This window comes from Herpailurus yagouaroundi, unplaced genomic scaffold (genome assembly GCF_014898765.1).
Source record: "Herpailurus yagouaroundi ecotype Mexico unplaced genomic scaffold, PumYag 163, whole genome shotgun sequence".
Lineage (NCBI taxonomy): Eukaryota > Metazoa > Chordata > Mammalia > Carnivora > Felidae > Herpailurus > Herpailurus yagouaroundi.
Genome location: NW_024412404.1, coordinates 50,964,270 through 50,977,200, shown reverse-complemented (window position 1 = coordinate 50,977,200; position 12,931 = coordinate 50,964,270). Strand labels below are relative to the sequence as shown.

The 12,931-nt window shown below is 47.1% G+C and overlaps 1 protein-coding gene across 1 annotated transcript in view; it reads right to left on the bottom strand.

Moving 5' to 3' along the window:
* The window catches only part of HABP2 (hyaluronan binding protein 2), a 32,375-nt gene that overhangs the window by 2,901 nt on the left and 16,543 nt on the right, over window positions 1-12,931 (bottom strand). The window contains exons 3-11 of the mRNA XM_040486491.1: window positions 10,417-10,527; window positions 8,880-8,987; window positions 7,535-7,651; window positions 6,198-6,317; window positions 5,542-5,713; window positions 4,263-4,360; window positions 2,900-3,149; window positions 1,723-1,865; window positions 830-964 (exon numbers count right to left, since the gene is read on the bottom strand). Coding sequence (XP_040342425.1) covers window positions 830-964; window positions 1,723-1,865; window positions 2,900-3,149; window positions 4,263-4,360; window positions 5,542-5,713; window positions 6,198-6,317; window positions 7,535-7,651; window positions 8,880-8,987; window positions 10,417-10,527 — 1,254 coding nt within the window. The remainder of the gene's footprint in view (window positions 1-829; window positions 965-1,722; window positions 1,866-2,899; window positions 3,150-4,262; window positions 4,361-5,541; window positions 5,714-6,197; window positions 6,318-7,534; window positions 7,652-8,879; window positions 8,988-10,416; window positions 10,528-12,931) is intronic.

Sequence of the window (12,931 nt, the reverse complement as noted above, 5' to 3'; positions counted from 1 at the left end):
GCCTTCTGATAAATTTGTGTATCACACTACCTTTTCTTCACGAATACAGGTCTATTTAAAGTGTTTCTTGCTTTCCGTCATTAAGGACAAGATTTGGAGGGAAGAGAAATCTATTTTGAGTATTTGAGAAAGACTTGGAATACACTTTGGAATTTCATATGTTAGAGAATATAATCTTGTCGGTACATGAGGAAATTAATCCTGTGGTTACTTTTTTAAAAAAGACCACATCCTAGAGGCCAATCAATAGCTTGAGTTAAAAAAATTTATAGAATGCCTACGATGTGGTGAGCCCTGAGCGAGGCACTATGGGAGAGACCGATGAACAAGAGTGGACCCTGCCCTCCAGGGCCTGACTTAGTGAATATCTCCATAGAATTCTATCAGCTCCTATTATCATGATTCCAAGCCTAGGAGGTAAGTGTGGTTATGGAGAAACTAAAACCCAGCTGTCCAAGTGACAAAGCCAAGAACCTAACACAAGTCTGTCTGATGCCAAACCCATCTTCTTTATGATCTATCTATCCTCTTTCCAATCTGCCTAGGGAAGGAAGGAGAAAGATCTCCATGGATACAGTATCAATGCTTGATGGACGTCAAGGATCCCATCAGAAGCTAGCATTGATAAAAAGACTGATGAGATTTAACTAGAGCTTTAGTGATGAGGCAATCTCTTATTTTTGGTAATACTTTTTTTTTTTTTTTTTTTTTGGTAATACATTTTCAATGGAACATGATGTCAAGTTCAGAAGGGCAGTTGAGTTTGACCCTTGCTTCTCTGGTTGATGCAACTTACCTGAGTCTCAGGAGAATGCGTGGCCAGACTCACCTGTTTCTGTCACACCCCAGCCAGAGATGTGGCACTCAGTCCCAGAGGGGAAGGCACCATCGGGCAAACATACAGTCTTCACATATTTGGATTCCAGAGCACAGTGACCATCCACCGGCTTTAGCTTGAGCAAAGCTAGGTAAGGAGAAAAAGAGGAAATGAGCGATGGGGTCCTCTCTGCCAAAGGACCACTAGCTTCAACTCGATCGGAAGGGAGACGTGGCAAAGCCCCACCCCCAATGCCCGAGAAACTAATGACTTCCTCCTCAGTCATTGAGTTCTTTTAACTTCCACCAGGGGAGGAGTAGGACTTCAGGATGAGAGTAATATCAAAAAATAACAGTTGAGTTTGAAATCATTTCTAATCCATTTTTTAAAAGAATAGGCTTCAAGAGGGGGAAAGAAAAAGATAGTGAGGAAGGAGAGAGAGTGTCAGGTCCCAGGAATGGAGAACGTACCTACTGAACAGCCAGTAGCTTAACATTATCGCCTCCACACCTGAGTACCTCCCAGGTGCCTGATGTACACGGGGACACATGCACGTCGTGTCATTTAACACATAGGAAGCTGAGCGTTGTACACAAGTGTACCCATTTTGCAGAAGGGGAGCTGAGGCTTGGGGAGGTGAAGTCAGCTAGTAAATGAGAGAGTTGGGATTCAAGGCTGAGCTCTTTCCACAACACAGTGTTGCTAGTTTCTCTTCCCCTCATTTATCATAACACTAACACAGACCTTTAGGACTAAAAGGCTCTGGAATAAATTCTCTTCCTTATGGAGTCTGTGAGGGACCAAAAAGATAAGAACATCTTCTAGAACCAAACCTCAGCTTTCCATCAGTAGTGAAATCCGCCCAGGACAAGACCCATGGGAGATCCACCATAGAAGACACTTGCCAATATCATTGTGGGGAATCTCGTCTCTTTCATTATAGTGGCTGTACTTGAAAATCTTCTCCACCCCGAATCTCTGCTCATGGAATTCTGTCTTCTTCAGGTCCTGGTCCCCTAACACCACTTTCAGATGTTTGGTTTTTATGCTGCAAAGGAAGGTGAGATGGTAAGAGACTGAAGCCAAGACTCTGCTCCTAGTGAGCTGTGTGACCCTGGACGGATGGCCTGAACTTCTGCAGCCTTGGCATCACCTGTGACTGTCATCTTGCTCACGGAACTCTGCTGTGGGCCCAAATAAGAAAATGTGGGGAAGCTGCTTTATTAATGGACCGGTCTACAAATGTAAGCGGAAACATATATCTCATATTTCCTGGGAGACCTTCCATTGCCCCTAGGATTTGCTAAAGAGCAGCCAATTGACTTCTTGAACAACTATTCCTTGTACAGGCTAATGTTTGCATGTTTGAGGAACATCTCCTGGAATCCCAGAAGAAACTGTTTAATGCCAGGGTGGATTGGAAGACCTTCAAGGTCACCACCAAAACCTGGGCTATGTGGGACCAGGCCTGACCATGAACTTGGGGAACTCAGGGGAAGCGGTGATAATTCAGGCTCCTCAGTAGGTACTGGTTTCTCTAAGCCACCCAGGAGTCGTGGCTGAAGACCCCAGGAGGTTCATGGGAATGGCATCAGATGGGAGCATGCTATATTTTTCTATTCAAGGCCAGGCTGGAAAGGTTAAGGAAACGGGTAAATCCGGGTTCATATCCCACTTACCTATTCACTTCCCACATGACTTCAGGCAAGGTGCCAAACTTTCCCAAGACCCAGGGTTTTGTTTATGAAATGGGAATAATAATCAACTTTTTCACTGCACAGATATTTACTAAGCACTTGCTCTGTATGAAGACCTGTACTCGGCATTGGGTATACCACAACTAATCAGAGTAAAAACCCCTATCTTCCCTCAGTAGATAGTTTTGAGGATTAACTGTCATAACATGTGCAATGCCTGTGGTAGTTCTTTTCCATCCGGTTTTATGGAGCCACTCCTTTGCCCTTAGAGCTAGATTAGACTCTCTGATCCTGCCAGAGTCACCAAGATGCTGCTCAGATGGGAAGAAGAGAATACCCCCAGAGATTCGAGTCACCCTGGCCTCTGCTTTCAGCAGGCACCTACTCAGTGCAGTGGGCAGCAGTAAGCACCCAGCAGGGGTGGATCAGTGAGCCCCCACAGAAGTGGCCCTGGGGCATGGAGGCAGTCAATGGCAATGAGGTCTGCAGGGACGCCTGCCATGGGTGCTTGCCCGCTGTGCTCTTGAAGCCTCCGTAGATCCTCTTGACCTTCCCCATCTCAGTCTTCCCGCATGAGTCAAACCCTGGAAGCTTGGTCAGAGGCTCTGTGGGGCTTCCCTCTGGGTCAGCAATGTCTGAAAGACAATGCAATGCAAGAAAGACAAATCACGCTACTCCCTTTCTCTCCAAGGCCTCAGAAGGAACTTGTCAGAGGTATGACTCCAAGTCCAGCAGCTTAGCAAGTTCCAGAGCTAAAAGACCATTCTGACGCATACAAAGTGGGCACACAGTAGGTGCGCAATTAATATGTGTTGAATACATTGATGGATATAAAGCAAGTCGATAGAATTAACAATGAAGATGTTGCTTCTTATTTTGATATGGAGACAAAAACGTGTGTGTAAATATATAAATCCATCACTGGGTATGTACTTAGCTATTCATAATGTACGCATGTATTTTGGAGGCTTTCTTGACGTGTAAGGGGAGATATCCAGATGAAATAGAGTGAGGGACATAAGACAATTGCACAAATAACTGTCATACAAAGGAGAGTGCAGTAAGTGTTGTATGGGTGGTGCCCTTTCCATTCCATGGGGTTTGAGAGGAGGCAGAGATAACACTTCACTTGGTAGGGTCATGGAGGATTTCCCAGAGGCAGGGTTAGTTGAGTTGATTTCTAAAGAATGTTGGATATGGACAAGATCAGAGGGAGGATGGGGTATTCTAGACAGAGCTGACCATGAAAGAAAAGGCACAGAATTGAAACTATCCAGAGAGGTAATCCCATTGATCAGGGTGGGAGAGTGAAACATTCCAGACGCGTGTAGAGCGGTAGTCCAGAGAAGCCTGGCAGGAGGATTGTGAGGCTGGAACTCTGTCCATGTTGCGTCCTGAATGGTTATTTATGGAGTCTCAGCCAACGTTTGCTCACCACTGTAAACTGAAGGCCTGACATAGTGCCTGACACATAGCAAGTGATCCACAAATTTGCTGAGTGCACTGACTGGGAGTTAGGACAGGAGTTTATGGTTGGATCACTGCCCTCAGTTTACAGAGGTATCTGGGCTTGCTAGGCATCCTGGAAGGGGAGCAAAGGATTGGGCATCTGGGTTTCCACTGGGGTGGCAATGGGAAAAGCAGGTGTGGTGGAAGGATGGGGATGGAAGAGATGGGGTGCCAGGAAAATCCGTCTAGGGATCGGCAATCTCACCATGACTGGGGCTTCTGGACAGCCACGGTCTTACCTAGGGCTGAGCAAGCTGGGATGTCACAGTACTCCCATTTCACCTTTGCATTGTTTATTTTAATGAAACACCAGGGCTTTTCATCTCCATCTGGGTTTCTAAAATGAGAACAGAAAATAGCCCACCGTCAAGGCTTGGCAAACCCACTGACCCTCATTAAAAGTCCTTTGGGTAAGCCAGTACCAGGTTCCTTGCTCCCTCTGGGACCACATTTCATTCCATTCATCCAACAGGTTAACAGATGCTGGCATATAAGTGTTTGGGGGCAAAACCTTAACTTCCAGAGGAGAATCCCAATGACCAAGAAATAGTTAACAAGCCCTGTGCCAGATCCATGGGACATATCAAATTGTTTGTACGAAAAGAAATGAGATCCCTGTTGAAGATTGTCCTTTGTCAGGAAAGTGAGAGAGCCACAGAAACATGGTGAGTGTAGGGCTCCACTGCCCAAACCTCCAAATTGCATATGTGGGAATTGTCTGAAGGCTGCCATGGACATCTGTCTGAAGACGCCTCCACGAGGGGAACAGCTCAAAGTGAGTGATGGTGGGAGGTAACTTGTGTTTTGTACAAGGGAAATCCTCTGGCTTAATGGAACCAATTTAAAGCCATACAAAAAAAAATTCCTGCTCCTTATACGCAGATTATATGTGTCCTTGGCCTTGGTTAGAGCAGCGGAGGAAGCCAACAGAGCAGTCTGGAGGCAGCAGAAGGGGAAGAAGGTAACCAATCATCACCAGGGATAGAAATGGCATTATCCTTACTTGGAAAAACCTGAATATCCTTGTGGCAGAGACTGTAATGCCCATCGGACATTCCCTTTTATTCTCTACATTTCCCCCATGAAGTTGTGTAGGATTACGTGACTATTTCTGGCCAACGAATTAAGTGTTGTGGAGATGATGTGTCACTTCTAGGTTGAAGTAGTAAAAACCTCATGCTCCATTTTTGAGCCTCTCCTTGCCTTTCCTAGACATCTGAGTAACTTTGTGGAGCTAATAATCTCACCCTTATTCCCCAGCCCACATGACAAATGCAGCAGCAGTGAAGAATAAACTCGGAGGTATTCAAGCCACTGGGATTTGGGAGGTGTTTGTTACGACAGCACAACCTAGCCTATCCTGAGTAGGAAATCTTCCTAGAAGGAAACCTGTTGAGTTTCAGTGTTCCATCCCCAAATTTCTAAGCTAGCCCAGGAACACTAAGAGAAGGAGAAAGGGACAAACCATTATCCTGATAAGCGCCCAAGACTGATCATGGGGAAGAAGGTGAATTTTACCTGCAGAAGTTGTGCTCCCCGATCCCATGGGTATCAGCATCTTCCATAAACATGTTGTAATTCTCGTGCAAGAGGAGGTGGGAGTTCCAGTAAAGGCAGGAGTGCTGGTTGACTGTCTTACTCACTTTCCCTCGGTAAGAGTAGCCGTCACCAACATAGCAGTCGTCAGGACCTTGGAGAGAGCAGGCAGGGGCGTGAGAACGGACAGCAACAGACATGGTGCTCCAGGACTTGGCAGGTGTATCAAGTGGGGAAAGGATTGGGCCCGAATACTGATCACCTTGAGAGTCCACCATGAATTCCAGAAAGAAAGTGGCTTGCATCTTCCACATTCAGCCCAGCTTAAAACATGAAATATAGTGGTTGTGGGGAGTTGGAACGTAGTTCTCACACAAGTACTGGTGGCAACCTGTAGGTTGAGGCTCCAGGATGCCCAGGTGCGCTTAATTCACCCGCACTCTATCCCCGTTTATGACTTTGTTTAAAAGCCAGGCACACTCTATGCCCTGAGGTTGGAAGGCTGGGGCAGTAGTAGAGTTTGGACATCTTGCCATGACTCCCATTCTTCCGTTGGGAACAAAACCCAAACGGAAGAGAATCCCAGGGCCCTCACTGAGGCTCTGAGTTTCTGACGAAGTGGCGGTAGAGACCCATACCTATTTCACAGAATTTCCCCTTGAACTGTTCGGGGCAGGTACAGACGAACTTGGTTCTCCGCTTATGCCGGGAGCAGATGCCACCATTTTGGCAGGGATTCGGCCGGCACGCAGGAACCGCTGTGAAGACAGGAAGTGGGGCCAGGAAGGCTCTTCAGAAGGAGTTGCAGCTACATCTGAGATGACGAGGAGATACCGGTGGCACTCTGCTGGTGCCCATCCTTTCACAAAATATGGGTTACCAACGGAGAAAGACAGACCCACTGACACTCTAGTAAAGGCAGACACGAACCTTAAGGACATAAACAAACATGGATGAGGCAATACGATGGAGGCCATGCCAAAAAGAGTATGTAAGTAGACGGGTCACTCAGTTAGGAATAGGAGGCATGGACTGAGCAGGAATCTGGGGCCCGTCTGAGCTAGGTTGAAACTTGGCTCTGCCCTTAATAGCTGTGTGACTATGAGAGAGTTAGTTCACTTCTCTGAACTTCAGCCCCTTCATCTATAAAGCTCTGACTTGTGGTATTTTGGGAAGAATCTAAGAAAAAATGTAAATCTCTTGGGACAATGCCTGACTCATAGCAGTGACTAAATACAGATTTAATCCCTATGTGGCCCATTCCAGGAATAGACCACCTTCTTGGAGGAAGTGAGTTTCAAGATGATTCTTTTTGGATGGGTTAGTTAATTCCCATCAGACTCTTTAGGGAGGGTGCATTTTAAATTTCAATTTTCAATGGTTATTTATTTTAAGAGAGAGAGAGAGAGAGAGAGACAGAGCACGAGCGGGGCAGGGGCCGAGAGAGAGGAAGAGAGAGAATCCCAGGCAGGCTCCATTCCAGGCTCTGAGCTGTCAGCACAGAGCCCAACTCAGGGCTCAAACTCACAGCCCATGAGATCATGACCTGAGCCAAAGTTGGATGCTTAACCCACTGAGCCATGCAAGTGGTCCAGGGATGGTGCATTTTAAAGTTTGTTTGTTTGTTTGTTTGTTTGTTTATAAGGGCAGCGCAGGGGAGGGGCAGAGGGAGAGGGAGAGAGAGAATCCCAAGCAGGTTCTGCACTGTCAGCACAGGAGCCCGATGCTGGGCTTGATCTCATGAACCGAACCGTGAGATCATGACCTGAGCCAAAATCCAGATTCGGGTGCTTAACTGACTGAGCCACCCAGGTGTCCGGGGTGGTGCATTTTAAAAATGTCCTAGTTAAAAGCATCATCTTGGATGCTACTGAAACATCCGAGGTATTGGGACTTCCATGCAATGGGTTGCAGACATCGCAGGCACAAGCCAGATAGAGAAAACCTCGCCTAGAAGGGGGCCTCCACCACTTACCTGTGGAGCAGTCTGAGCCACTGTAAGGGTGTTTGCAGGCGCAGCGGTAGTAGGGAGGACTCTGGGTAATGAGACATTCGCCCCGGCCACACGGTTTGTTTTTGCACGTGTTTTGCACTGTAGGAGATCCATAGAGAAGCAGGGGACATGATTTGGGGGCACGTCTTACTTACTGGGGTACCTGTACAGTACAACATTTGGGGGTGCTGGTGAGGGGTGACTGATAGCATGCCCTTGTCTGTGGTCCTGAAACATCCTGGACAAAATGTTTGTTTGTTTGTTTGTTTGTTTGTTTGTTTGTTTGTTTTTAAATAAATCCTTAGATCATGGATGATTGCACCCCAGTTCCTTCCAAGGCTCATGTTCTTTATTATTCTATCTTTATTAAAAAAAAAACCCTTGATAATTTTTACACCTTCAACAAACAAATAGAGCTGCAATTTTAATTTCTCTACTTTCGAGTTGATTTTGTGTTCCATTTACAATTTTGTCATTCTTTTGGGCAGTTGAGGGACGAAGCCAGATATTATGTTTATGCCTGATACCCCAACCATCCTGAAACATTTATCAAAAAACCTGTAGTATTGAAAATGGAAGGAAGGAATGAAGAGGGCACAGAGGAAAGAGGACAACCATGTCTCTAGATAAAGATCCTCATGGCCCCCCTCACCCCAGTTAGATGGTTGCCAGATGGAACAGAATTCAGGTTCTCTCTAGGGGTGCAGTTAGCCCTTAAGAGTTCTATTCTCAATATCTTACCACAGAGCTTCAGGTTATGCCCATAAGAGGTCACTAAAGGCAGAAAGAGTTTTTCCAGAGTCTCTGTAAGTGAGGATGGTAGGAAGAAAGAACATGGGGATGGGAGCCAGGCACCAGGGCTCCGATTTCTTCTTTTCTCCTAACTAGCTGTGTGACCATGAGCAAATCCCTTGTATCTCTGGGCTCCATTCCTCTAGATGGGTTGAGCCTTCCATGCCTTCAGATTCTTCCTGCTGTCTCATTTGAGAGCAGAATTGCTCTGTTGTAGTTAATACAAACAGTCTAAGCAACAATGAGTCCTGAGTTTAGAATACATCTCAGTCAGGGTCCAGCTCTTATCTCCTCTTAGCCTCAGTGTTCCCATCTGTACGGTGGTTACCCTAGTCCTAGCCAATATGCACGGGTGAGGATTCAGTGCGATGCTGCTTATTACCATGCTGAGGAGTCCATTATGGATGATCCGATATGTCCAGCTATGATCCTTTCCGTGAAATCATTCAGCCCTTCTCTACCCCCTAGACGTGGAGGAGGAGCAGCCTCTTGTTCAACTCAGAAGGAAGAGTGAATCCAGTAAACCTGCACTTACCATTCTGACACCTGTGTCCAGAGAAAGGGGCTGGACAGCTGCACGTGAAGGTGTCCCCACTGACAAGGCAGTCCCCATTGCGTTTGCAGGGGTTGTCCAGGCACGGATCTAGGATACGTGAGCAGAAGTCAACGTGCCGCGAACGGCAGGTGAGAAGCCCCCGACTTTCTCATCAGGTTGCAGCCTCCTGCCCCGCCTGAGAGAGCACATTCACAGCCAGGGACCGGGGACAGGGGGGAAACATGGGCTGCCCTTAAAGAGCAAGGAAGACTGCAGTCACACGACCAGAGAGAGGGATTCGGGTTAGTAAGAGGACCGGCGAGAAGGAATCTCATTGAGTTTCTCATTGAGAAACTCCCCTTTTCCACCATCAGTGTTTTTCTCCTCCCAGTCTCGCTGGGAGTGCCACGGGGTCTGCCTCTGATGCTGAAGGCATTTCACAAGCCTGAAGACCTCCCCTACTCCCAGTGCCCAGGGGCGGAGGTCAGGAGTGGGGAAAGAAAACCCACCCCTAATGAAACACAAGCTTTCTGAACATCAGGAAAGAAGACCAAAGGCAAGAGGGTGACAGAAGAATTGGCGGCGAGGAGGAAATGACCCAGTGGCCTTCATCTTTCTTCAACTACTTGTTCAGTTAGATTTTGTCATATTTCATCTGTGCCTTTGGCTTTTCATGGTTGTCTGAATGGATCTTCCCTTGGGGAATTCTTTATCCTTCTGTTCACACACATTGTTCTTTGGTTCAGGAACTAGGATCCCTGGGCCCAGCTCTTGTTTTGATGGTCCCTTCTGATGTTCCCCTGATGCCCTGTATCTTGGCCCTGCCTTCCAGGCCACTTCGCACAGTTACACAGTTTTTATTCCAGCGGCTGAGTGCTTTCCATTTCTTCTCCTGGCTTAGTCACATGGTTTTCTCTCGGGCCCCGCTTCTCGTTTTCCCTTCTGTCCCGTTGCTTGGGTTAAGAAGCCACAAACACAAAAACAAACGTAGAGGCACGGGTGTGAGTCCACACACACACAGGCACGCACGCACCAACAACCATACAAAGCTTCTGAAGGGTATAAAGAGAGACAGAAACACGGCACAAGTGGAACAGAAATCTCAACGTTAAATCTGTGAATGCTGCAATCTGGTGCCTAATGCTGATGCCAGCCTCTAGGGCATAATTAGGACCTACCTGTAATCAAAGCCGGGAAGCGATTTTGAGCATGACTTTGACTCACAGTCTTGGGAGACCTGGTGAAGATGAGCTAACTCGCTGTATGACCTTGGCTAAGGTAACTCCACTCCTGGCCTCGCTTGCTCCATCTGTCATTTGAGAGTGGGACAGATAGTCTCTAGGAACCCCCCCAGTCCTCCTAGTGCATGACTCTAGCTGGAAAAAAACGCCAGCCAGAGTCATTTATCTGGTACCCATTTTATGATGCCGGTCAGAGAGGAGGAGAGAGATGCTTGCATATACAGTCACACACAGGCCCTCTTTTAAGTGCGCTGCCCTTCTCCCAGGAGGGTCCCCCCAACAGCTTTGGCACCTACCTTCCTCCGTGTAGTACCAGTCGGGATTCTCCTGGTAGGCAAGAGTATCGCTGCTGTTCTCTTCATGATTGTAATACTCGTAGCTACTCTCATAGTAGTCAGGGGTCCAGTCTACAGAAGTGGGAAGAGGACAGAAGAAAAAACCAAAAACCCTAATCATGAGACCTACAGATTTCTGAGTCCTGAAGGAGGATTCATGGGCCTTTCCAGCTCCTCTACTGATGGGGTGGACAGAGGGATTAGGCATTGTGAGTTTTCATCTGGGGTGTGTTAGGACCCCGCAAGGCAGTGTTGGCATCTGGCAGGGTCCAGAGGCCCTGATTGGAAATGGGGAGAAGTCACGTTCTTGCTTTTCACAGTGACCTGGGACAAGCTACTTCTATTCTTGGTGCCTCCGTTTGCTTATCTGTAAACAGCAGGAAGATGGTTAGGATCTTGAAGGTCTCCAAGGTCCTGTAAAAGACGTGCCCAGGGTCAGAGCCAGTGGCACCTGAGTGCCTTGCTGTGCACTTCTGTGAATAAGCTTTCTTCCTGGGCCTTTATTAGTCGGTCACCTTCACCTATGAAGTCAAAGAAACTCGTCACTTTGCTCTCGGTCACGGCATCAAACCACTCCCAACTTGTACCTATAGAATCATCCTAACAGCTAGTATTTGTTGAGCCTCTACTAGGATTAGGCCCTGTAATAAGCATTTTATGTGAACCATTTCACTTCATCCTCATAATAACCTGGGAGGCATATTACTATCCCTCGACTTTCAGTTGAGAAACCTGAGGCTGGAAGAGGTGGTTACTGGCCCGAGTCACATAGTTAGATAAATGGCAGGATGTGAACCAAGGCGGTTTATCCCCACAGAACCTCTAAACTGCACTGGCTTAGCTGCTTCAATTGACCTCTTACACAGCCTCAGCTAATTCCCCCTTCCCCTTGGGAAAGGGATCCAACCATCCCCATTGCATACCCAGCCTGCTAATTAGGATTCGCCCAAGGACAACCTTGAGAAGATTCATGGATTTTGCCCAGTGAAAGACAGGGTTGTATATGACATTGTCCACAGGTGTAAACCTCACACCGGGCCAGTCCGTTGGGAAGAGCAAGCGTGTATAAGACTGGACTCAGGCTCCTTGCTGTCTGGGGCCTTGGAAGATGCTGGTAGCTCCTGTGGCTTGTGGAGAGAAGCTTGGGATTTGAAGAAAGTTGGGTTGACTCTGCTCTCTCCAGCTGGCAGGAATATGGCAAGGCGGCAGGTTGAAGCTCTAAGGAAGCTGTCCAGAGATGCGTATGATAATGAGGCGGGAGCAAATGCAGATGGGCGACTTGAAAAGGCATTCCCGCAGAGCCAGCTGATGGCTGGAGCATGGCACTTTACCTAAGGCTGATTATCAACCACATTATCTCAGTCTCTCTCCGTCGTTCCCTTATAGTCTTTATCTCTTTGGCTTTTGAAAAATCGACTTTCGCACAATGGCTGTTTTATATTTCCCATTAAAATGGAACTATCTTTTTATTTCCTTTTTGAATACGCCAACTCTGGTTCCTTGCCAAAGTTTCACCTCATTTATCACAGTGTCAAGTCAAGCCTCCCCTTGCTTGCTCATTATTTCTCCCGAGCTGCTTTTCCCCGCTCTGAAAATGCTCCCAGAGGAGGCCACCTTTCCAGGGATGAGGATCTAGGTTGAAGATAAGGCCATTGTCTTCCCAGAGCAAATAAAGTTTCTTTCCATCTAGCATGATAAAGCAGAGAAAGAGAGTGAGAAAGTGAGGGGGAGAAAACCGTTTTTCTGAGTTTGACATGAAAGATTTCAAACTGACATTTGGGAGAGACAATGGGTGTGTAATGAGATGATTACATCATTTATTTATTTCTTTTTTCCTTAGAGAATTTGTTTTTGTTTTTCCAAACGGGCGTTTATCGATAAGTGCCTTCGGAGCGCTTCTGTGATTTCTCCCAGCCCTCCGACAGGTTGAAGGTCGGACGGGCTAATCTCAGCTATGCCATTAAGAGTCATTCCCTTTGCAGATATTTGGAAAGGGGGAAGCTTTTTACGTAAATGGAACCGTGTGACTTTTCTAGGTGGTGGGGGATGGCTGTAATGTCTGCTCGAGGATTTTTACTGGAATCTGGCATTGTTAACAAGCTGTGCTCATCCCTCGGTGAAGTTAAAGAGGGGATAAAACACGTAGGCTTGGAGTCATACTTCTGTGAAACGAGGCAAAAAGTCCCTGCTACTCCCCAGGGCCTGGGGCCCTTGGTTGAGGTGGATAGAAGCAGTAGAGGTCCCGTGGCCCCAGGTCACCAGAAGCCATCCAATAGAAGTACTGTGCAAAGAAAGGCACCGAGATCCTTTACATTTGGGGCGGCTGCAACACGCTTTCAAGAATGCTTTATACAAGCATCACCCGGCAGGGTTTCTCCACCTCCAAACTTAAAGTTGACGTTGTCTTTTCTATTCTGTTGCCACTTAATCCCACTGTCTACATAAGAAAAGTGTGTTGGGATGCCTGGGTGGCTCA